General features: G+C 38.6%; 1 protein-coding gene across 4 annotated transcripts; it reads right to left on the bottom strand.

The window, feature by feature from the left end:
* Positions 1 to 1,316: 1,316 nt before the first annotated feature.
* On the bottom strand, positions 1,317 to 23,193 carry LOC125232607 (dolichyl-diphosphooligosaccharide--protein glycosyltransferase subunit STT3B). 4 transcript variants are annotated; one of them, XM_048138334.1, is made up of 16 exons: positions 22,906 to 23,193; positions 22,607 to 22,825; positions 22,148 to 22,391; positions 20,603 to 20,801; positions 17,818 to 17,915; positions 17,356 to 17,429; positions 15,532 to 15,710; positions 14,057 to 14,241; positions 9,762 to 9,952; positions 9,019 to 9,121; positions 8,375 to 8,617; positions 7,516 to 7,613; positions 6,346 to 6,474; positions 4,942 to 5,026; positions 3,366 to 3,395; positions 1,317 to 2,727 (listed from the first exon to the last, which is right to left on the bottom strand). In XM_048138334.1, exons 1-16 carry the CDS (start codon positions 23,085 to 23,087, stop codon positions 2,650 to 2,652), a joined length of 2,337 nt encoding a protein of 778 aa, XP_047994291.1. In that variant the 5' UTR covers positions 23,088 to 23,193; the 3' UTR covers positions 1,317 to 2,649. The 4 variants fall into 4 exon arrangements, with proteins under 4 accessions (XP_047994291.1, XP_047994295.1, XP_047994292.1 ...); XM_048138338.1 differs by lacking the exon at positions 17,356 to 17,429 and having other exon boundaries at positions 17,744 to 17,915; XM_048138335.1 differs by lacking the exon at positions 3,366 to 3,395.
* Between the last annotated feature and the right edge of the window lie 121 nt (positions 23,194 to 23,314).

Genomic DNA, 23,314 nt, shown 5'->3' with positions numbered 1-23,314 from the left:
TAAGGATATGTTCACACGTGCACTTATCGGTCGTTCAGTGCACAGATCGGACGCGACACGATGTGATTGTAAACAGTTTAAACAAACACACCTCAAAAATATTCATAAGTCATTTAATAAATATATAACTTGTAAACCCAAAATATGGCAGTAGCAAAGTCAAGAGGGTCATACGTAATACTCAAAATTAGTATATTGTTACATCCTTTATGTTCTTTCTGATTTCTTTTTGATATTTGAATCCCTCTTCTATCAGCCATTTGGGGCCCATATCTCAAAACTGAAAGTTACAAGTTACAAGCGGAAGTCTCTTTCCAACTTGTCATATTAGACATTGAGTACCGATTGTAACTTGTAGCTTCGAGAAATGGGCCCCTGGTCCTCTCAATTGAATAAATGCAGTTTTAGCACCAAGTGCTTTTAGAACCTCAAACATATAATACCCATTTACCACATCGTGCCTTGAAAACGCCACATATGCACCCAGTGCCGAAATCATATATATAAACGAAATAATTAAATATTAAGAAATATTTTTTCTAATGGACTAAGTAAATAGATAATTGGTGTCAGTCAAACAGCTTCATCAGTGGTAAGATCCCGTGGCACTCGCAGAATACTCCGTCACGTGTCTTTTGAGGTGTTACTGCACGAGCTAAATATGTGTGACGAAAACGTAGAAACATCGCCTATTACAATGCGGTTATGATTATTTTATATTAGTGAAATTAAGAAGTAAGTAAGATAGAGAGAGAGAATATCAAAAATATATACAGTTCAATAAGTTTTTTTTGCAAAAAATTCATTTTTGGCACAAGCTTTATCGCCAACTGTACCCTTCTTTCAACAGTCATCTACTGTTCTCCGAGACGTTTCTAAAAACCCCTTACTCGATGAGGATACGACGCTTCATGACAGTGTTTCTATGGCCACCTTTCTGTTCCATCATCAGATCAGCTCCATGATACCATAAAATTGCATGGTCACGTGATTTACATATGTGTGCAAAATTTCAGCTCAATCGGAAACCGGGAAGTCGGTCAAATTTATAGCCTGTCAACCAAATTTTGGCAGTAGCAATGTACATCAAACTAAAGTATGGTATCCCTATGAAACGAACAAAAACCAGCAATGTACGTCGAACAGCCACAGATATTTTTTTTTCAAGGGGCTCGCTCCTTCCTTACGAATTAGATAATGTATTAAAAAGGGACGGATATGTGCTAGTTATTTCTCTTTTTGGTAGGGTGGAGATTTCCACAGATAAGATACAAATGACACGCGAATTTCCACCGATTTTCAAAACTAGTGTTGCTAGCCCGCGATTTTTCAAATTTGCCGCCTTTTTCTAGTGACAAGATTTGGTTGACGGTCTATAGCGTCTACGTTTTGACGCACACTAACATACTAAAAAGGCAAGTTGAATAAAAGCTTGTAACAACACGTTCAATTTGTACAACTGATATGTCAATGTACAATGTACGTTGTACAGTGTATGTACATTGTACATAATTGGCAGAGAAATAAGACGATTGGGTGCTTTATTAAGTAAGTCTATAGATATAGATAAACATCTTTCGCGGGTGTACGGCAATCACTAAAGACACCTCACGATATTCGCGATGGTTAAAAATTACTATTTAACTGTAGTTCAATTCGTAACGGTCAAAAGAACGAACACTGAAATCGCAAATACATCTCTGTTTCAAAATATAGTGAATAGGCTATTACTGAATCGGCGAGTTCCATCTTAGACTGTCTTCATTTTACATCAGGTGTGACTAGGGTCAATCGCCGATCAGTCCATAATAATAATAAGAAAACGAGTTCAGTAGATTTTAAATGGCATTTTTTTGTGTGGATAGTTGCATATTCAGCTCGCGTAGTATGGCCTCAAAACAATCGATATAACGTCCCTCTCGCAATCCGCATTACATAAGGAACTATACTATACTAACTAGCCCAAAATGATAAAGTTATTAGAGTTAGTCTAAAATGTCTTTGCTTCTAATCTCAGTAACAAATTATTGAACCTACCTATCTATCTCTTTTATTATACAACTAGACCGTTGAACATTATACAATACATTACAATTTACATTATTGGTGAACATACTTATTGTCTTTGAAAACAAGGAAAGGTAGATAAAAATAAATATTGCATATATAATATTTCCGTTGTGAGACAAATAAGACCATAATTTCAAATTCAAAAACATTAAACTTAGTTATACCGATTTACCGATTTTAGATAGACTGATAACCAAACAAATTCTAAATATATTTAACCTTTTAACCATACCTATTCATCTGATCTATAAGACATACAATTTCCAGTTCATTTCGTCGTAGTCTAAATTCTACTATTTATATGTATATGTATAAAGTAAGACTAAACTTCGTACCAGCGAGAAATCTTGGTGAAGTGGTTAAAAGGTTAAATATAAAATGCAAGAACCGAGCTCTCGAGAATTTTGGCATACCCAAACATAATTATACAACGTGACATTTTAATAAAAGTAATCTCGATATGGGCTGTTCAATAATCACTTGTACGTAAATATTAAAGTTAAAGGGACTGCAAGACGATATAGAGGATGCAAGATTACCACTGATGCGGAGTCACGTGCTCGTGTGGCGAGGGCCGCGTCACTCCAGTCGGCCGATCTTCTTGCCCTTCACGACCGTGGGCTTATTCTTTAGGAGACCTTTTCTTCTTCGTGAAGTCTGCAAGAAACAATGGTAAGTCAACCAAGTGCGAAGCATCAAAACACGATAGCCCTTTTAATGCCACGTAAATACAAAAAAAAGCTGCTAATGACTATTCATGCAGTGCGTTTATGAGTCACTGACAAAAGTGCAAACATTTATATCAAGAGAGTAAGGTTTGTACAAATGTATTGTCTACTACATCTGCTTAAGACACTTATTTATTTCATTGAAAAACCAAAATGCAGTTATAAACATATGCGAGCGTCGGAATATAGAGGTAAGGTAGCACGTTGTAATTTTTCATATAATACGTGATCGCAACAGTTGAAAATTGAGTCTATAGCATAAAACAACAACGCACAACTCTCTTGAAGAATCACATGACTAAACAGAACAACGGTGCTATGTAGCATACATTTAAAATGAAACGATGTGTAACAAATACTGGTAGTGGCTATTCAAGAAAAAACATCTTGATGAAAGCTAATGAGGCAATCCTAAATCTAACGCTTATTACTGCTGTAGAACAGAAACATTAAGCTTTCTATTTTTAACCACAAATAAAACAATAATTACAACGAATAAAGTAAAACATGCACAGTACAGCATCAGTAACAACACAACATGGACGTCTAAAAAGTACTATACGGTACCGTGTCCGACTCTCCTACTGATAGCGGTTGCTATAACAATGGAAATCGAGCTTAGGATACAAATCACGATAACTATAAAATTATAGCATTACAAAATACTACAGGTAAGGCAACTGGCCCCCACCAAAAGTGAGTGACAGAGACGAACAAAAGATAGTCGCTCCCGTTTAAATAAGAAACGCGATGGTAGCGCGAGCGAGTTATAGTTCGTCGCGGATAACAATAAATATTCTAATTAACACAAGTTAAATGCTGACGACATGGTGTTGCTGAGCCCCTCGGTCGGGGGTCTGAATATCCTTTTAGACATTTGTGAGACGTACGCTCTCCAGCACAATTTAAAATATAATGCGCTCAAAAGCGAGTATATGGTTTTTAAAGCGGGTGGCAAGTGCCCAACGTATGTCCCTCCTATTTTATTGAATGGGCAGATACTGAAGAGGGTGTCGTCTTTCAAATACCTTGGGCATTTGGTAACCGAAGACCTGCGTGATGATGCCGACATCGAAAGGGAACGCAGAGCATTGGCAATGAGAGCGAATATGATATCGCGCAGGTTTCAACGATGTACAGCCCAAGTAAAAATAACACTGTTTAGATCGTACTGTACATCGATGTATACCTGTAGCCTATGGACAAGATATACTCAGCGTTCGCTAAATGCTCTGCGGGTCCAATACAACAATGCTTTTATAACTATAAATATTTCAACCTGTGCTATCTAAAGTAGTCACACCACTATATATATAAATTAAAACCGAAATAAATTACACATATCAAAAAAAAACCTCTGGTGCCTGAGGTTGGAAACGAACCAGCGTACTCTGCAATCGTGGCAGATGCCTCAGGCACCAGAGGCCTTGATCACTTTTTCTTTCATATGTGTAATTTATTTCGGTTTTAACAATAAATATAAAATCGCTCGCTCTCTCTTTTATTTACACGGGGGGGGACTATCTTTTTGTTCGTTTCTATCGCTGATATCTCATCGCTTACTCGTTTTTGGTGGGAACAGTGCATAATTGATTGACGAAAAAGAAACACAGGAATATTATGTTTATTAAATTCACTGTGCCAGCGACTATAAGAGTCAGTTTATCACAGTGTGACGAGTCTACAGATCTGATGAATTATGATTGTGACGTGACACACAAAAGAAACACATCGCTTTGGGCTACGGCATACTACCATTGATCATTTTGAATAATTTTGATCAATCAGTCAATCCAACTACCATATCAAGTAGGTAATGTGTAGTGTAATCGGACTGACGTCTCGGTTTTAGTTGGTTTTGATCGACGGATCAGTCAAAAATTAACGACACCTTCAGCCGCATCGAAACTGAATTTTCGGTACGGTCTAATTGAAGTTTCGTCTGGACTCTATTAAAACGTAAGGGTTCAAAAGATTGTGTAAGGGTATATAGTCATATCAGGTTTGGTATTCGTTAAAAACGATTTTATATCTCATTTCTTGCTAAACTCTAGTAGAAATAGCCTAGATTTAAGTTCAAATTTGGGCTAAAAACTGAACAGTGTAGTCTTTTTGAAGGGATATCAGTTTTAAAAGAGCCTACCTTTTTGGACAAACCACTGGATGTAGAAATGGTTCTCTTCGCCAACGGCAGCCGCGGACGATTGAACTCGTCCGGTTTTTTAACCCTGGTGACAAAGACACAAATGGGTTAAATTACATTACTACCGACAAGTCAGTTATATAGACCGTCAACCAAATCTTGTCACTAGAAAAAGGCGGCAAATTTGAAAAATCGCGGGCTAGCAACACTAATAGTTTTGAAAATCGGTGGAAATTCGCGTGTCATTTGTATCTTATCTGTGGAAATCTCCAACCTACCAAAAAGAGAAATGACTAGCACATATCCGTCCCTTTTTAATACATTATCTAATTCGTAAGGAAGGAGGGAGTCCCTTGAAAAAAAATATCTGTGGCTGTTCGACGTGCATTGCTGGTTTTTGTTCGTTTCATAGGGATACCATACTTTAGTTTGATGTACATTGCTACTGCCAAAATTTGGTTGACAGGCTATAGATGTAAATTTGTATCATGCAAAATGTAGAATTCTTTCAGAATTAGATATCTACAAAAAAAAGAAAATATTTGTTAAACAAAACAGTAATTGTATTTTGTGGTCCTGAAATGCGAAAAGACGCCATACATCATTTTAAAACATTACTGATGGCGTAGGTTACGAAAATAAGTTTAGGTAAGAAACTGGTGTGGTAGTTGACCGGAGTCATACCTGACCAAAATAGTACATTACGATATAAGTGCTAAAAAGAGCATTTGGCATGTGTATCGTACGACGTTTTTCAGTACAGATGGCCCTCCGAAGTTTGGCCCTGACCAGAACTGAACCACTATACTCGCACTAGTGCGTAAAAAAAACACCATCGGTACTGAAAAAGTACAAAAGTGCGGAAAAAAGGGCATCCGAAACGAGCGGCGATAAATTAAAACATGACTGGAGGGAGTTTTAAGAAGAAGTAAGGAGCAGGTTTTAAGAAGAGAAGGGGGTTTTAAGTCGACACGAGTTACGAATTTCCTTTTCTGACTTTCCTTTTCCTGCGAAAAGGAAATTTGTAACTCGTGTCGATTCAAAACACTCCCTTCGGTCGTGTTTTAATTTATCGCCACTCGTTTCGAACTTCCTTTTTTCGCACTTGTATCGTAATATTATAGGACATTCTTACACAGATTGACTGAGGCCCACGGTAAGCTCAAGAAGACTTGTGTTGTGGGTACTCAGACAACGATATATACAATATATATAAATACTTATATACATAGAAAACAAATATCTGTGCTCATCACACAAATAAATGCCCTTACCGGGATTCGAACCCGGGACCGCGGCGTAGCAGGCAGGGACACTACCGACAGCGCCAGACTGGTCGTCAAAAGGTCGTAATGTACTATATCGGGTTGTTATCCGATGGTTAGTTTCCCGGGTTGTGTGTACCTGTATATCCTGACGAGCCAGTGCTCGGTGGTGTAGGCCTCCTCGAGGTAGGTGAGCCGGAAGCCGCGGTGGCCGGGCAGCGCGCCGCGCGTGCGGTCGTAGCCAGGCGGGCTGCCGCCGCTGTCGTACCTGATACAATACATTACACGTTACACCATATAACCTAGCTCAAAACTGTGGCCGAGGTCATAGAAACACTTGAAAAAGCTTCGAAACTTAGAAGCAAAGTTTTCGTTCTATCCCCAATTTTTATTTTTTTTATACAAACATACATATCCGCCTGTATCCCATAAAGGGGTAGGCAGATCACATGAATACGTTTCAGTGCCACTCCTGGCAAAAAGGGGTTGAAAGAAATCCAAATTGTAACGTTACAGTGACAGGTTGCCAGCCTCTCGACTACGCCACAATTTAACCCATATCTCACAGTCGACTTCTACGACACCCACAGGAAGAAAGGGGGTGGTGAAATTCTTAACCCGTCACCACACGGCGCTTATTTTATAATGTTGAAATAAATATTTTTTCTATTAGCCCGTTATAGTGTCCCACTGCTGGACAAAGGCCTCTCTCCTTGATTTCCCCAACTCCCTCTGGTGTGCTTTTTCCGGCCAGCCACTCATAAAAGTGTCAAGTCGTCCCGCCATCTTCGCCTAGGCCTGCCACGTCCCCGCTTCTTTGTCGGCATCCAGAAACACTACGCTGCGCTCAAATACTCGCATAGCTAACGTAGGGGAAAAGACCGCCAGGCTGAAGTGGACTGGGCAGGCCACGTCTGCCGCATGCATCAGGATAGGTGGGCTAATAATGCTAATATAACCACCAAGTGAAATAAATAAATAATAAATATGGATTGTAACTCAGCCGATACAACACTCGGCCAAAACGGATGTAGGGTAAGATCCTAGGTGGATTTCAATTAAATTATAAGGTCTATGTAGTAAGACTCACATAGTTTATTTTACTCGGGGCAAGGCTAACAGTATAAGGATTCCCTACAAATGTTAGTCTCGTCCCACCTTACCTTTTCGTTCAATATAAAAATGTGTCCTAGATATATAGAAAATATTCTAAAACCGATCTCACTTCTATCTCTCGATGTTGAGAATATTTAGAATTAAATTCTTAATTTAAACATACCTTATAGTTTCAAAGTGACAAAAAACTTACCTATAATATGATAACTTGTACATTAAACTATTTATCATAGTTTTCGATGCTTCAGAATCTATTCTGTATTCCCCTCTCTCCGTAAAATAGTCTGCCTCCTGAAACATTAAAGAAAGTTACAATCTTCATAGAACACCTTGTATGAATACAAATAAGAAAGTACATATCAACATACCACCCATAAAATACGGAGTAATTAATAAGCCGTAAGTATTATGGGCACTTTTGCACTAGAAGCGATAAGAAGCGCCGTCGACAAGTTACATCGTGAATGTAATAATTTTATTAGATAGTTATTTCACTTAGATTTAAATATGATTATAATCAGTGAATGTACTAGCAATACTAGCATGGTATGGGCGAAGGCATATGATGCGAAGGGATGAAAGTCAATGTGACGGGAAAGGTACAGTCGCCACCAGATATATAGGAGCGCCCGAGGTGCTCACAAATATCTGAACACGCCTGTATTGCCATGGCGTTAGAGGCGTGTTCAGATATTTTTGAGTACCTTGGGCGCTCCAATATATCTGATGGCGACTGTACCTATTACGAATGAATGTCAAAGGAACAGGAAAGGAAAACAGAGGACAAGGTGGAGTTCATCCAATCCGTGTGCAAGATGATATGAAACGAAAGCAAGTGTGTGATTAGATGACGGACGATAGAGGTATGGAAGAAGACATGCTGCGCCGACGCCGACACCAAATGACTAGGATAACAGCAAGCGAACGAAGAATAAGTGATGATTTTACTCTTGGCGTCATTTCTAACAACATTAGATGAATTATTCCGCCTATTATTAATAAATGACGCCCTATTGACCGATCTCTGGTTATACTAAATACAACAGACGTACATGAATATCCTTAGGATGCTCTCCTTCAGCGATCCGGACCATCCATATAAACTTGTTGATATCATCGCCGGAGTATCCGATGGCGCCGCCGAAGATCACGAGGACGTAATCGACGTCCAGCATGGTCATTATCTCGTAGGCGGCGCTCTCGTTGCTTGCCATCGCCTTGCCCACGAGCGCGATGTGCGAGTTGTTCCACGTGTTGTTGTCGACTATGGTTGTTCTGTTGCCCATGCCTGCTATCTAAAGATCGAAATATTATTAGAAAACCAATGCTAGAAATATATTAATAACAACACTTCATTGAGAACGGGCCACTCAAATATTTTAAGTAGTAAATTCCTCGACATGTTTAGTTCCATACCGAGGACCATCATCGGGACCTCGCGCTGGCGAGTTAGCGAGTTCAGACTGCGCCGGTTTGCCAACGCGATTTCCTAATGATGTTTTTCATATACGGCGTGAAACGATTTAAGACTTAAAATACGTAATTATAAAAAAAAATATCTCTGTGTATGTATAACTGTGTTTTGTGTGTTTTGTTTATACTGAAATAAATTATATATTCTATTTTAATTCATCCGATTTATTATATATCCTACAAAAAATTATGTTTAAAGTTGATAAATTAAAGTAATAAATACCTGGTAACCGTAATCCCACCAAGACATGACTCTCGCGTCTTCCGCGGTGTTCTGTGACAGCCAGCCGTAAGCTTCGCGGAAATCGTCCAGGATTTTGCGAGACCTAAAGAAATAAAAATAAATAGATAACAATGTTAAACAAAAATAGCAATGAAACTTCCTTAAAACATCGAAGACGACGTCGAAAAAGGAGAACTTCGATTGAGTGTGAACGTGATAAGTAAGGGTCACTTGCACCACCGAAAATGGTAGGTTAACCCGAGGTTAACCCACCATTTTGTATGGAATTTGACAGCTGACAGCCCACTAACCTTGAGTTAAGCGGGTGGTGCAAGTGGTCCTAAATGTTTGTCTTCGAAAGGGTTTATGATGGGGGGTCTCCAAACTTGTTTAAGCATCTCAGTTTTCTTGCGCCGCGTAATTGCCACGACCGATTCCCTTGCATTAGTCAGGCGTCTTGGGCCGTATTGGAATGCTTGGTAGGCCGTGTTTGACTTGGCTTTGGGTTTGGAGAACCTTAAGCTGAACAAACCTCACAAGCGAAGTGTCCCAAATTTCCTCCCCGGAAATTCACATACTTAATAGAAAATATTTTTAAGTAATTTGATGTATATAATATAGTCTTCGGTTACCGCGATAGTTAATCATGAAATAAAACTATGTCGCGTATAATCCATCAACAATCCGTTTCCATAGTTTTATTTCATAATTTGATGTATTAACAAGTATATAACATAACATACCCGTCGTTCCCGTAACTGGCTAGCACGATGCTGGGGCTGGAGTAGGCGTTGGACGTGGCCCAAGTGCAGTGCACGGAGAACAGCATCAGCAGGATCATGAAAGCGATCAGGGTCCCAGAACGAACATTCATTCCCAGCCCGGAGTCAGCTGGGGGAGTGGGCTCAAGTGTTCGCTTCTTTAGCTTGCCCGCCTGATAAGAGAGAAAAATATTAGAATAACCCTATAGGTACAAATTAAATTAGATAGCCTACACTGAAGAAGAGACTAAGTTTGGGTTGGCAACGCGCACATGACACTCCTTGGAGTTGCAGGCGTCCATAGGTGACCGCTTTCCATCAGGCGGACCGTATGCTTGTTTGCCACCGACGTAGTATAAGTTTACCGGCAGCCGAGCCGGAAATAGAACCCGAGTCTTCAATATACGTGACCAACGTCCTTACCACTAGATCACCCGACTCTGTAGGTACAGTTTGGCTAAAACAACAAACTCTACAACCGGGAACAAATAGCGGACATTGACAAACTATAAGGAACAAAGGGACTATTTATGAAGCTAAAGCTATAACAACCTTGAAACCTACAGACTTTTAACGCATTCACTGCCAGGGAAACAAACTAGTATGACGGTAAACGCATATGTATGCGTCGTATGCGTGTGTATGCGTCCGTGGCATGTTTATTTCAATGGTTATCAAACTAAAATAAACTATTGAAAAAATACAAAAACATGAAGAACGTAGAACCTGTCCAAACTAGGTCACCGCGGCACGGTACTTTAACAAAATTCTATTCATATTTTAGAACGAATCCTCATAATAATACTGAACATCCCATTCAACCATCCATATACTAATACTATAAATGGGAAAGTGTGTGTGTCTGTTTGTTTGTCTTTCACGGCAAAACAGATCTGTTAGAACAAGCAGAACTTATCCGCAATCACACACTATCAGAAACACAATTGAAATCGCAATAAAACACCGTAATACGCTGTTAATATCGGAAAATAATTTACTACATGACAGTGGCGGCGCGTGAATATATTTGGAAGGCAACACAGAGCAAAAAATAAAAACCGGCCAAGAGCGTGTCGGGCCACGCTCAGTGTAGGGTTCCGTAGTTTTCCGTATTTTTCTCAAAAACTACTGAACCTATCAAGTTCAAAACAATTTTCCTAGAAAGTCTTTATAAACTTCTACTTTTGTGATTTTTTTTCATATTTTTTAAACATATGGTTCAAAAGTTAGAGGGGGGGACACACTTATTTTTCCTTTAAGAGCGATTATTTCCGAAAATATTAATCTTATCAAAAAATTATTTTAGTAAACCCTTATTCATTTTTAAATACCTATCCAACAATATATTACACGTTGGGGTTGGAATGAAAAAAAAAATCAGTCCCCACTTTACATGTAGGGGGGGGGGTACCCTAACAAAACATTTTTTTCCTCTTTTTATTTTACCACTTTGTCGGCGTGATTGATATACATAATAATAATTTCAGCTTTCTAGTGCTAACGGTTACTGAGATTATCCGCGGACGGACGGACGGACGGACAGACAGATATGGCGAAACTATAAGGGTTCCTAGTTGACTACGGAACCCTAAAAAACGCAACTTACCTTAATATTAGGTACCTTAGGCGCCCACCCAAGTGCATTTATCATACAGTCCGCTATGAAAACGCTTAAAAAAGCCATCTCTCCGCTTATAACTCATATTTAACTCTGGACGATCACGGCCTCGCGTGACAATACATTTCTTTATTTCGAATGTTTGCGTCGAAAGAAGTGTTGATTCATTTAGTAAGTAATCTATTATACAATTAACAGTCAAAATGAATTAACGCTGCCATTACTAAACAAACCAAAGAAAGTCCTAACTATCTCTTAAAAACAGGTAGTATCTAACCTTGAAACTCTGGCTTGCACTGTCACTAAAACACGACACCGAAACACTCCAAATCATTTAAATTTCACTGATACGAGTATATATTGCACGTAATGAGCAAGTTAATAAAAAAACTGAGAGAAAGAGAATAACACAAAACATTTGAAAGTACACGAAGCCTCGGTAACAAGCGGGACACAAGTGTTGCAGTGATATTATTCCATTTTCACCCACGAAGTTAAAAACCTTTTCATACAAACAAAGTATATCTGAAGAAACGTTCATTATCACATTACTAAACTTAAATTAAATAAGATTCTCGGTTTTTTAATAGAAACTATCAATATTTAAAGGCTTTTATTTAAAATAAATATATGTGCGATAACAAAACACAATAAAATTTTACCCATTAATACATTTATAATTTTAGTATGGCAATATTTAGCATGCAATTATTACACTGTAATATCAATCTTATTTGTTTCACTCGAAGCTTTAAATTCAAATGAACAAGTGCGAGCAATCGAATGTTGTGCGCTTGGCTGTCTATGTGTTCGCAAATGGCGGTCACCCTTCTCTGTCATCTCAATCCTGCTATGAGTAGAGTAAAAGAGATAGTTGCGCCCAAATTACGTACATAGGAGTTCGCGATAGGCAAACACTCACACGCGCGGACTTTGTGAATGTGTATGTGCGTGTTTTCAAATATAAACCTTATAACGCATTGTTTACGGTTTTTATTCAAATGAATAACTCGATAAGAAGCCGAGTTGCTTTGGAGTTTAGTTGAGCGGGCTGTCTTTATCAGCGTGTGCGTGATTTTTGTATCTGTGTGGAGTGACCATGAATGAATATGAAAGCTTAGGCATAAGTAGCTTCACTTCGCTTTCGCGCGCCTGATAATTTTAGGTACATATTTGAATTTAAGCAAATGGTGTTATTATTTGTGAGGCAATACGTAATGTTTTAATTATAACTATTATAAGTATATTTTTTTATTTCAATGGTGGTTTGTAACTTTGGTATTTGTTGCGGAACATCTAGGGCAACTCGGTGGGAATTGGATTGTATGAGCGCGCCGCCACTGCTACATGACAATAAGTGCTCATTTCCATTTTAGTTGGTATATTCTCTGTAGGATATCTGTCAGTTCGGTCTTTCATAAGACGCAAGGCGTAAACAATAATATTATACTATAAAAATACTACTGAATATTTACCATACCAAAGACAGTTAAACCTCCGTAAAAGACAAAGTGTAAGAAAAAAGTACCTTGAAGCCATAAAGAAACATTTCGTCCCTACTTTTTTTAAAACCTGTATCTTCGTCTGTCAATGAAAAGAAAATTGTAGTAAGTATGTATGGAATGCATATAGACTTACTGCGTTTTAACTTTGAGGAGCAGCGTGAGATACAAGATTTTTTCAAAGTAGTGACGATTTATTCTGGTTCAGGTGGCGAACCTTTGGTTGATTTTCAGCTATATTTGGCGCTAATATTACGAGTAATATTTGAAAATGTTAACACACGACAATTACAGGAATCAAATGATATTTTAACCCTGTGTCGAGAGACGGCAGTCACTATGACTACACATTTTACTATGACAGTCAATTTCTACTTGATTCTCATTGACTATACTGTCAGTTAATCTGTAAACATGGCATGCCAAAATGTTGGAGTCATAAAAACAAATGTTCATGAGCATGACAAATGTCCAACTTCCAATGGTTTATATCATATCACCATGTTAGTTCGAAACCTTACATGTAAATAATCGTAAATGTAAAACATATACAACGAGTAGGAACATGTGTCTAATGCTTGAAGTAGTGTTTAAACTTGCTACATAATTTGAAATTTCACCGTACGTTTAAACCGTAGAATGGAAATAACCGTGGAAAACGTGCAATATAATAGGATTAGTAACTCTTATACCAGCAACTCCCATCTTTTATTTATTCGAAACTTGTATATATTTCCTTATAACAAATAAAATCGTTTGGGGGTAACTCACGACGTGTCATAGCTCTACAAATCTCGGTATATTTAATTTACTTCGACACACACTAGCAGACATGTCAAGTCGCCAGTCATTTGTCCCCAGCGGGCGTAACACACTAGTTGGATAAACTTTATCGCATAGGTGCGTCCCTATCGCACTTACAAATAGTATCCCTGTGACTGCTATGAAAGATTTTTCTGTGAGATTTCTGCGCGTTTTTATTATCAAAATACCTTGTCGTAGAGGTTCTTCTCATCCGAGTCAGAGGGCGCTGCAGGCAGCTCGTTCTCTCGCAAAACGAGATCCAGGAGTATAGAGAACGCGATGCCAGGAGTCACACCACAGAGTCAGTAGCATCAGTGACACTAACGGAGTATACAGCGCCACTAAACCCTCACCTTGTCGTAAAGGTTCTTCTCATCCGAGTCAGAGGGCGCTGCTGGCAGCTCGTCCTCACGAAGCACGAGGTCCAGTAGTATAGAGAACGCGATGCCAGCCAGGACGCACACGACGGGGGTCAGAGTCAGCATGAGGCGTACCATGACGCCGGCGAAGTATACGGCGCTAAGGGCGTACAGCGCCACTGGAAACGAAATGTTGTATCAAGGAACGAACTACCTACAGTGTGATATAAAAAGGGAGAAATAAAAGAGGGCGCCATTTTGTAACGTCTTTAATGTAAAATGCTAAACATGGCAACAATTCTGTACGAAACAATTAAGTCATTTTTAGTTTTGTATGTTTCAGATAAAAAAGGCGCCTTTAAGTTTTTTTTTTTCGTATAATTAGTTCCATGATACTGATATCTCAAAGGTAGGTAAATTATCATTATCATCCTTCATGCGTTATCCCAGAAATTGCCACGGCTCATTGCAGCCTAGGTCCGCTTTGATAACTAATCCCAAGATTTGGCGTAGGCACTAGTTTTACGAAAGCGACTGCCATCTGACCTTTCAACCCGAACGGTAACTAAGCCTTTAAAAGTAGGTAAATTGAGTACCAAAAATGTGTTACAGTAATGGAACGAAAAATAACTTCACAGCAATTATTTTAATTGAAATTTCCATTGTTATCTTTGATAAAATATTATTAAACGTAATTAAGAAAATAGGTTAATGCATTGAAATGACGATTCGTCACAAACTGTGAGAAAAACTGATTAAAACTTAACTAGCTATATATAAATGCCTATTAATTAATGTGTAAAATCCGTTATTGTAGGTTTGTGTAAATTATAAAGTCCGCATAAGATGGACTGACGTCAATGAAAATGATTGAAGATGCCATCATAAACCTTTTTCATAGGAATATTACGTTTAAGGTCACACATTTAAACTTATCAATAACAAGGTCTAAGAGAAGTCAAGCATTATCAATAATATAGAATACAAGTTACACAGGAAAACCTGTAATTTACCAAGGTCATATTATAAATAAAAATATACAATATGTACATTAGCATAAGATAAAAACATTGCATTCCTTCGTGTATACTGTGTTGGTTTTATTCATTTATCTATTTAACCTTTTTTGCACAAAAGAAAACCAGTCAACCTTTAAGCCTCCGCCACACATAAAGCGTTTTGATAGCGTAGAGTCAGTGGAGCGCAATGATAGCGGTGCGCCGGCGGAACGATGGCGTTACGCTCGCAATCCGCGCGCATTCCGCTCGCTATCCGCGCTCGTTAGTTCCCGCCGGCGTCCGCTGAGCGGATCGCCAGCGTTCGTCCGGCGCACCGCTATCGTTGCGCTCCGCTGACGCTCCGCTACCGCTCCACCTACGCTATCAAAACGCGCATGTGTGGCCGAGCTTCTAGGAAAAGCAGAGAGGTTACCTGAGCGGTGAGTTTTCTGAATAAATAAATTGACTCACCAAAAACTCTCTCATCGTTGACATTCTTGATGCAATACCACAAGCCCACAGGGAAGGTGCACACCAGTACATGGAGGTCGAAGAAGAAGGAGGACCAAGTGGTCGGCTGGTGCTCGGAGACGGAGGCTATGATCGGGATGTGGATCTTGGCGTAGCCGGTGTCCCATAGCGAGTAGAACCTAATATCATACATGTTAAACATTATTCTTATTAGTGAGAGTCTATTTTATTATATCACGTCTTTAGATATAAAAAAATCTTATAAATACAAAAAACTTTTCTAGCCGGGATTCGAAACCCTGACACCAGCGATGTGCCTGCAGCGAAAAAAATACATACATAATGTATTTATCTATAGTATGTATATCGTCGCCTAACACCCATAGTACAAGCTTTGCTTAGTTTGGGGCTAGGTTTGATCTGTGTAAGGTGTCCCCCAATATTTATTTATTTTATTTATAATATACAATCTGGGCGACCGAGCTTCGATCGGTACTATTTTATTATATCACGTCTTTCGATAAAAAAAACTCTTATAAATACAAAAAACTTTACTTCTAGCCGGGATTCGAAACCCGGCGATGTGCCTGCAGCGAATATTAAACCGACACTCTTACGACTGAGCTACGTGCCGTCGATGCGCGGACGACGAAATTATTAGCGACCATAGTTTGCGTTTAGTAAAGCGAAAGAAAAAGGCATGAGAACTCAAAAATTCGCGTTTTCGGGGACCTAAGGCTAAGTTAGATCGATTTTTCACCCCCGAAAACCCCCACATAAATAGATATATATATATATATATATATACAAGAATTGCTCGTTTAAAGGTATAATAAGAGAACAGGCATCTTCTGGGCGAGCTCACTCCATCGTAGGCCACGTCTTTGCCTTTGGCTAGTCTGTGGTCAAGAGTAAGCCCATTTATAATAAAAAAATAAAATAAAATAAAAAATAATAATTAGATAAATTATTTAAGAGTACAGTCATCTGTATAAATATGGGCGTACAAAACTTGGTCAAACATATGTTCCCATTATTCAGGTATTCCGGGAGCAGGAAATTGCCAGATGAAAGGTAAAAAGCAATGCAAACATTTTTAGACATGAGAAATACATGAAATACATGAGAACCTAGCTAGAATGCGACTCGGTTGCGCGTTGGTTATCTCTCACAATAAGCGCGCGTTTGTTTACCGCGCAAAACAATAATCATGTATGGTATGGTAATTATCTGACGTAAGATGGTATGCAGTAAATGCAACGCCTATTATTGCATAAATGAACCGTGTTTTTTGTTTTTTTTTTAGTGCGACAGAGTGACTTAGTCCTAAAGTAGAAGTACTAGTGCTCGACGCTGCACTAGTATTCAACATGGGGAGTCGTGTAAAAACATAAGTTGCAAAAACGTAACCTCTAGTTTGATATAGTATCCATGACAAATATAAGTACTAATGCAGCGTCAATCAATAGTAGTTTTACCAGGGGCGGCTCACTCCGCGATTCTGTCGCCACGTATATGCCGACGGCCGCGATTTCGCGGCCCATTCGGTGGTGACGACCTTCGCTCGGCGCAATAGAACTCAATGTCGGCTGCTCGCGTGTGGTTAGAATGGAGCCATTTTGTGAACATCAAAGGAGTGAGCCTTCTGTACTTGTACTATTATAAATTCTGTGGTTTTACCTTACTTGAGGACCAGTAAATTAATTTATTAGTTTTATCTAACATATTCTATACTACGTATTCTAACACAAATAACAACGACGACGATAGTTCATACACAGCAATAACTCCAAGCTATAACAGTACAAATCAAGATAATCTTACCGTCCGCTCCACGGCGCGATAACGCCCATATAGGTCAGCGCTACCACGGCCAAGAACACTAGCGCTGCCGCGACCAGCCCGCCGACTATCAGGAGCTGCTTGAACTGGCCCTTGGTGACGACCTTCGCTCGGCGCAATAGAACTCAATGTCGGCTGCTCGCGTGTGGTTAGAATGGAGCCATTTTGTGAACATCAAAGGAGTGAGCCTTCTGTACTTGTACTATTATAAATTCTGTGGTTTTACCTTACTTGAAGACCAGTAAATTAATTTATTAGTTTTATCTAACATATTCTATACTACGTATTCTAACACAAATAACAACGACGACGATAGTTCATACACAGCAATAACTCCAAGTTATAACAGTACAAATCAAGATAATCTTACCGTCCGCTCCACGGCGCGATAACGCCCATATAGGTCAGCGCTACCACGGCCAAGAACACTAGCGCTGCCGCGACCAGCCCGCCGACTATCAGGAGCTGCTTGAACTGGCCCTTGGGACTCAGGTTGTGCAGGTACTTGAGAGCGCCCACAGCCATCATAAGGGCGAATACTCCTACAAAATTAACGGTAGCTTAGAACATGAGAGCACATTCATTTTTTTTTAGTTTTCCGAACCACACAAAGGCCTATTTCAAACATCACAGATTTATTTCTTCTATAGCAAGCAGTTTTATACTTAATTTAAAGAAAAAAGGCACCAAATAACCAATTTTTCAGTACAGATGGTGTTTTTTACGCACTAGTGCGAGAAGTGGTTAATTTTTTGTCAGGTCAAAACTTCGGAGGCTCATCTGTACTGAAAAACGTCGTACGATACACGTGAGAAAAGGAAATTTGTAACTCGTGTCGACTAAAAACACTCCCTTTCTTTTTTTACGCACTTGTATCGTAATGTACCATTATACCTCAGAAACTACTGCACTAACAATTGTGAAATAGTATAGTCCTAGATGTGCATATTATAGAAAAACTATGTACATATAAGGGTCACGCGTGAGAGGCACTTGAGGAAATAACAACATTATTATGATGCGGAATCCTCAGGGCGCGAGTTCGAAACGCTTTTGGCAAGTTTTTTGTAATATTAACAAAAAGGAGTATTTTATTCTTATAACTAATATAATATTCTAAAATTGCTAATAAGCATTATATCAGTCAATCAATCAATCAATCAATATAATTTATTTGCAAGAATACTTAATTGTAGTTACAGGTTGTTCTTGTAAGAATTTGTTGTGTTCAGTATGAAATTAATCTAATTTATTGCTTCACTCATATTGATATCAGTTACGATTTCAACACGCATATTACTTTATATAATAGCAGAACGCCCAAGGCCGTAAAATAATAAGCATGTTCAATAGTAAAACAGATGTGTATGTAGATAAATTACTTATGCGTAACTAACATTTATGGCAGCCAATTTCACATAACACACATACAGTCTGTGATAAGGGTAATGGCTAGTTTGAACAACCGTAAATCTATGGGACCTTATCATAGTCGCTATGTGTACATGCATACTTTTTCCTGTTAAAAACCATGAGAATAACTTTAAAACTCAGTCATTTTTCTATTTCACATAAGTAAAAGTTATGCTTGCAAACATTGTAAAGCCTTAGTTTAATTTTTATAACAAAAACTAGTTTTAGCTGGCGGCTTCGCTGGTGGAATGGAATGCTAACGAACTTCCACCCCTTTAGGAAAGTGGGGGGTTAGAAAGAGACAAAAAGTAGCCTATGTCACTCTCCATCCTTTCAACTATCTCCACTTAAAAAAAGCGTGTTACAAAACACGGAGAAACTAAAAAGCCAAAAATAATAAACCTTCGAATTCAGATTTCTTATCGGATTGCAATAATCTAAACATCCAAATTATAAACAAATCAATTATTTTTGTAGTCGGTACCAGACCTGTTCGTCGCCTTGCTATTTCCTGTTTGCCCCACCCAACCATACGCAGGCTGGCCCCGACTCCAAAAATAATTGATTTGTTTATAATTTGGATGTTTAGATTATTGCAATCCGATAAGAAATCTGAATTCGAAGGTTTATTATTTTTGGCTTTTTAGTTTCTCCGTGTTTTGTAACACGCTTTTTTTGAAGGCGGTTTTATTTTTTGTTAAAAAGTTAATTTATTTGTTGATTTTTAGTGGTTCCTAGTGATATTATATGTATCAGTCCGAATATATGTACAGTAGTGAAAGAATTATCCTTTAACTCCTAACCGTTGAGGAGTTGACCTTCCATCATCAGCTCAGCCACATAAAATTATTACCATCAGGCGTAAATACTGGTGTACCTTTGAAAAATACACTAAGAACATTACATGTACCTATAACATTTGAAGAGTTCCCTCGATTTCTCCAAGATCCCATCATCAGACCCCGACTTGGTGCCAATGGGAACATCTCGGGTTATACCCGTTCGATCAAAAAAAAAATTTTGAAAATCGGTCCACGATCCTCGGAGATATCGAGTAACATACATACAAAAAAAAATAAAAAAAAAATAAAAAAAAAAATAAAAAAAAAATAAAAAATAAAATAAAAAATTCAGTCGAATTGAGAACCTCCTCCTTTTTTGAAGTCGGTTAAAAATCATGTCAATTCGTCGCTCCGTTTTTCCGTGAAAGACGGACAAACAAACAGTCACCCACACTTTCCCATTTATAATATTAATATAGTATGGATTACATGTGCAAAAATATTCCCTCTTTAGGACTTCTTCTTTCATATTTTTATTAGGCATACTTATGCAAGATGCCGCAACTCCCGCCCGAAACCTTTCAGAAAGCTTCCACTTGATTTGCCTATGTATCAATGTTTATAATGAAAATTATGACTAAATTGAACGCTGAGAGACTTTCCTTTTTGTGTCTATTTAAGACTTACACGGCAAGTAGTGACGAGCAGCGATAGGCTTGTACATAGGCGGAAAAACGTTGGTCGGCTCAACCGCTCCTAACACAATGTTGCAAAAATCATCAGACAGGGATGCAGTGATCAATGGTGATTAAGGCTCAAAAGAAGTTTATGGATAGTTAGCCAGAACCCTTGCAGTGATGGTATAAGTATGTTTTATTACTTCATTATTATTATGTTGTGTTCATGTATCTTAGTATAATTTTAAGACTTGAAATATTGCCACACCCTAATAGGGTCCATGATTGTCCTAACTTAAGACCATCTATTGTAATACCATGGAAAAGCAATAAATGAATATGAATATGAAGTCTCACCTGAAGCAGCCATATGTTCACTAGTCCTTATAGGCTGGAAGCCAACAAACGGTATCTGCATAGACATGAGCAGACCAACTATGTAGAAGACGGAGTAGCTCACAAACAGTCTCTGCGAGAACCGGCCCATGATGAGCAGCACAAACACGTGCAGGGGAATCAGGTTGATAATGAAGACGTAACCGCCCCATGCTGATACCTGGAAAATATAAGGAATGTAAACTACTGATTTATACTTTTAGGATTTCTTTCAGCTTGTAATATGGTATATGGGAACATTTGTTTTTATTCAGTAACCAAAACATTTTACATGTGAAACATGTAAACATTTACTCATGTTGTTGTACAGATACAAGGCTTATTTTTATAATAATAATAACCTATAAGGGGGCCCATTGCTGGGCAAAGGCCCTTACGGCTCAGCCACGACATTGGTCTAAGTGAGACAGTGGTGAGCGGCAGCCATACATGCGAATGAAAAGTCCCATCGCTGTGTCTCGCTCTAATGTATGCCCGCCGCTCACCGCTGTCGTGCTTAGACCAATGTCGGGGCTGAGCCGTTAGGCAGCGTTCCCACTTAAGCGTCGCGTGTCAGGCGGCATGGCGGTGGCGTGGCGCGCGCCGCGCCGCCTGTGAGCGCGTCTTACGTCCTTCCTATACAAAATGTACTGAGGAGACGTTTTTTAATTACATTCAGGCGGCGTGGCGGAGACGTCCGTTGCGCGCACCGAGTCATGCATGAGTGTGGATGGTCCCTAAAACTTCCAATCCTCCCGGTTAAATACAGCGTCCATCCAGTTGCTGACAAAAGACTCATTGACACAACAAGGCTATAAGAGTATTTTATAGATTTGCTTTATCTGTCTAAATAGTATTGCACTCATATTTGTTTTTATTTTGGCACAAATGCAGTGTTAATTTTTCTTATTTGCTAACTTTATGAGAGTAAATGAGGTGACTGTCATGAAAAAATATACGATAAGATGGATAAAAATACTAATACATTTTATGACAACAAAATACATAAAAATACTAAAACATATCTATACAAAACCACTCTAAAAGGGCATTGCATGAATTCGTAAAACTGATAAAGGACAAGAATTTCATAATTATATTATGTCAATGTCATAAAATTAAATTACCAATTGCGAGATTCAATTAAGGTATCATTTAAACAACACAGTTATTCATAAATTGTACCACTAGAGAGCTCTAGCTCAGAATTTGATTGGTTAATTGCTTCCTCTGACATATCTACCAATTTACATGTCTCAATTGGAGGATTGAGAATCAAATAGGTCATAACTTCCACTGACTCTCGTCAGAAAGTCTATAATTATATTGATAGTATGTTTGTTGAGTTGGTGCCCTTTTTGGTTTTGTTAATTGAACTAATTTGATAAAAATTTAAAAGTTAAAGTAATTTTTTTTTAAATAAATGGTAGTTCTAATAATGAACACGTCATATATTTGAAATAATATTTTTAGCTTGGATAACTTGTACTTGTCTTTGAAGCCCAAGAGCATAAGGCCCCAACTTACCATGTAAAAGTAAGAAAGAGCAGTGCAGATAGACCAAAAGACAGATCCACTCTTCACACTCTTCAGCCACAGATAATAAGTGAACTGCAGAGCAAAGATGGCAATTCCTTCATTATCATAGCTTCCAGCTACGGAGCGACTGCTGTATCCAGGGATTATGGCAATGAAGCAGGCAGCAAATAGACCCGCCCCGCGGGACCATAGCTCTGATGTTAGCAGATATGTTGCTATGGCTGTCAGGCCACTGTTGAAAACAATTGACTGCATATAATCACAGCAATAAATATAATATTGGAAATATAACAAGTTCTTGTTTACTTTAAAACAATATTTATTTCTAATAAGAAAGATATTTGATTTTTATTTGTCATAAAAAATTTAAGAAACCAGCATTTAAAAGAGTAGATACTTTTTAATTTCAGTAGAGTATGATCAACATAAGTAAATAAGAAAACATACCTGAAAACCGGAGCTAGAAACACACAAATATCTCTGATGTGAATTGGGATATTCAATGTGTGCAGGATCCAGTGTATGGTCCCAGAAGTGATCATGAGACCCGGGTACACGGTACCGCCGACAATACGCCCCAAGGGGTACCATGCTCGCTCGTCAAACCAATTTAAAAAATTGTAAAACCCGTGCTGTACCATATAAGCCGTAGATCGGTAGTTGAACCTAGAACACGTACATCGTTTAGAACGAAGGGAGGGGGCGAAACACAGAATAGGTTACAAATAAAATTTACTTTATCTTACCATGGGTCAAACTCGTGAATAATACTCTCAAACCGTATAACAGCGAAAAGCCGAGAGGCAAACCCGGCCAGCCAAGCCAACGTGAGAACCGTAACAGTGATAAGTGTACTGAAGCCGGTCGTGTTATTAAACAACCCCTTATTGGAGCCGTTAGCCGACTTCGCGGAGCTTACGGCCGGCATCTTCTTATCGTAAAACACCGCAAACTATTATAGAAATGTCTTTTCATACATTAGTTCCAGCAATTCGATTTTGTGAAAAATTGACTTTCAGCCGACTGACACGACACGTCTCTCTTTAGAAAGTTGCCAGAACTAAAATAATATGGATGCGTTCAGAAGGCCAAGTTTTATATTTAGTAAAACAATAGTGGTCAAGTTTTTGAAAAACCGATAAAGACGTAGAGAAT

The sequence above is a fragment of the Leguminivora glycinivorella genome, chromosome 13 (assembly GCF_023078275.1).
Source record: "Leguminivora glycinivorella isolate SPB_JAAS2020 chromosome 13, LegGlyc_1.1, whole genome shotgun sequence".
Lineage (NCBI taxonomy): Eukaryota > Metazoa > Arthropoda > Insecta > Lepidoptera > Tortricidae > Leguminivora > Leguminivora glycinivorella.
This window is presented reverse-complemented; position numbering and strand designations above follow the sequence as displayed.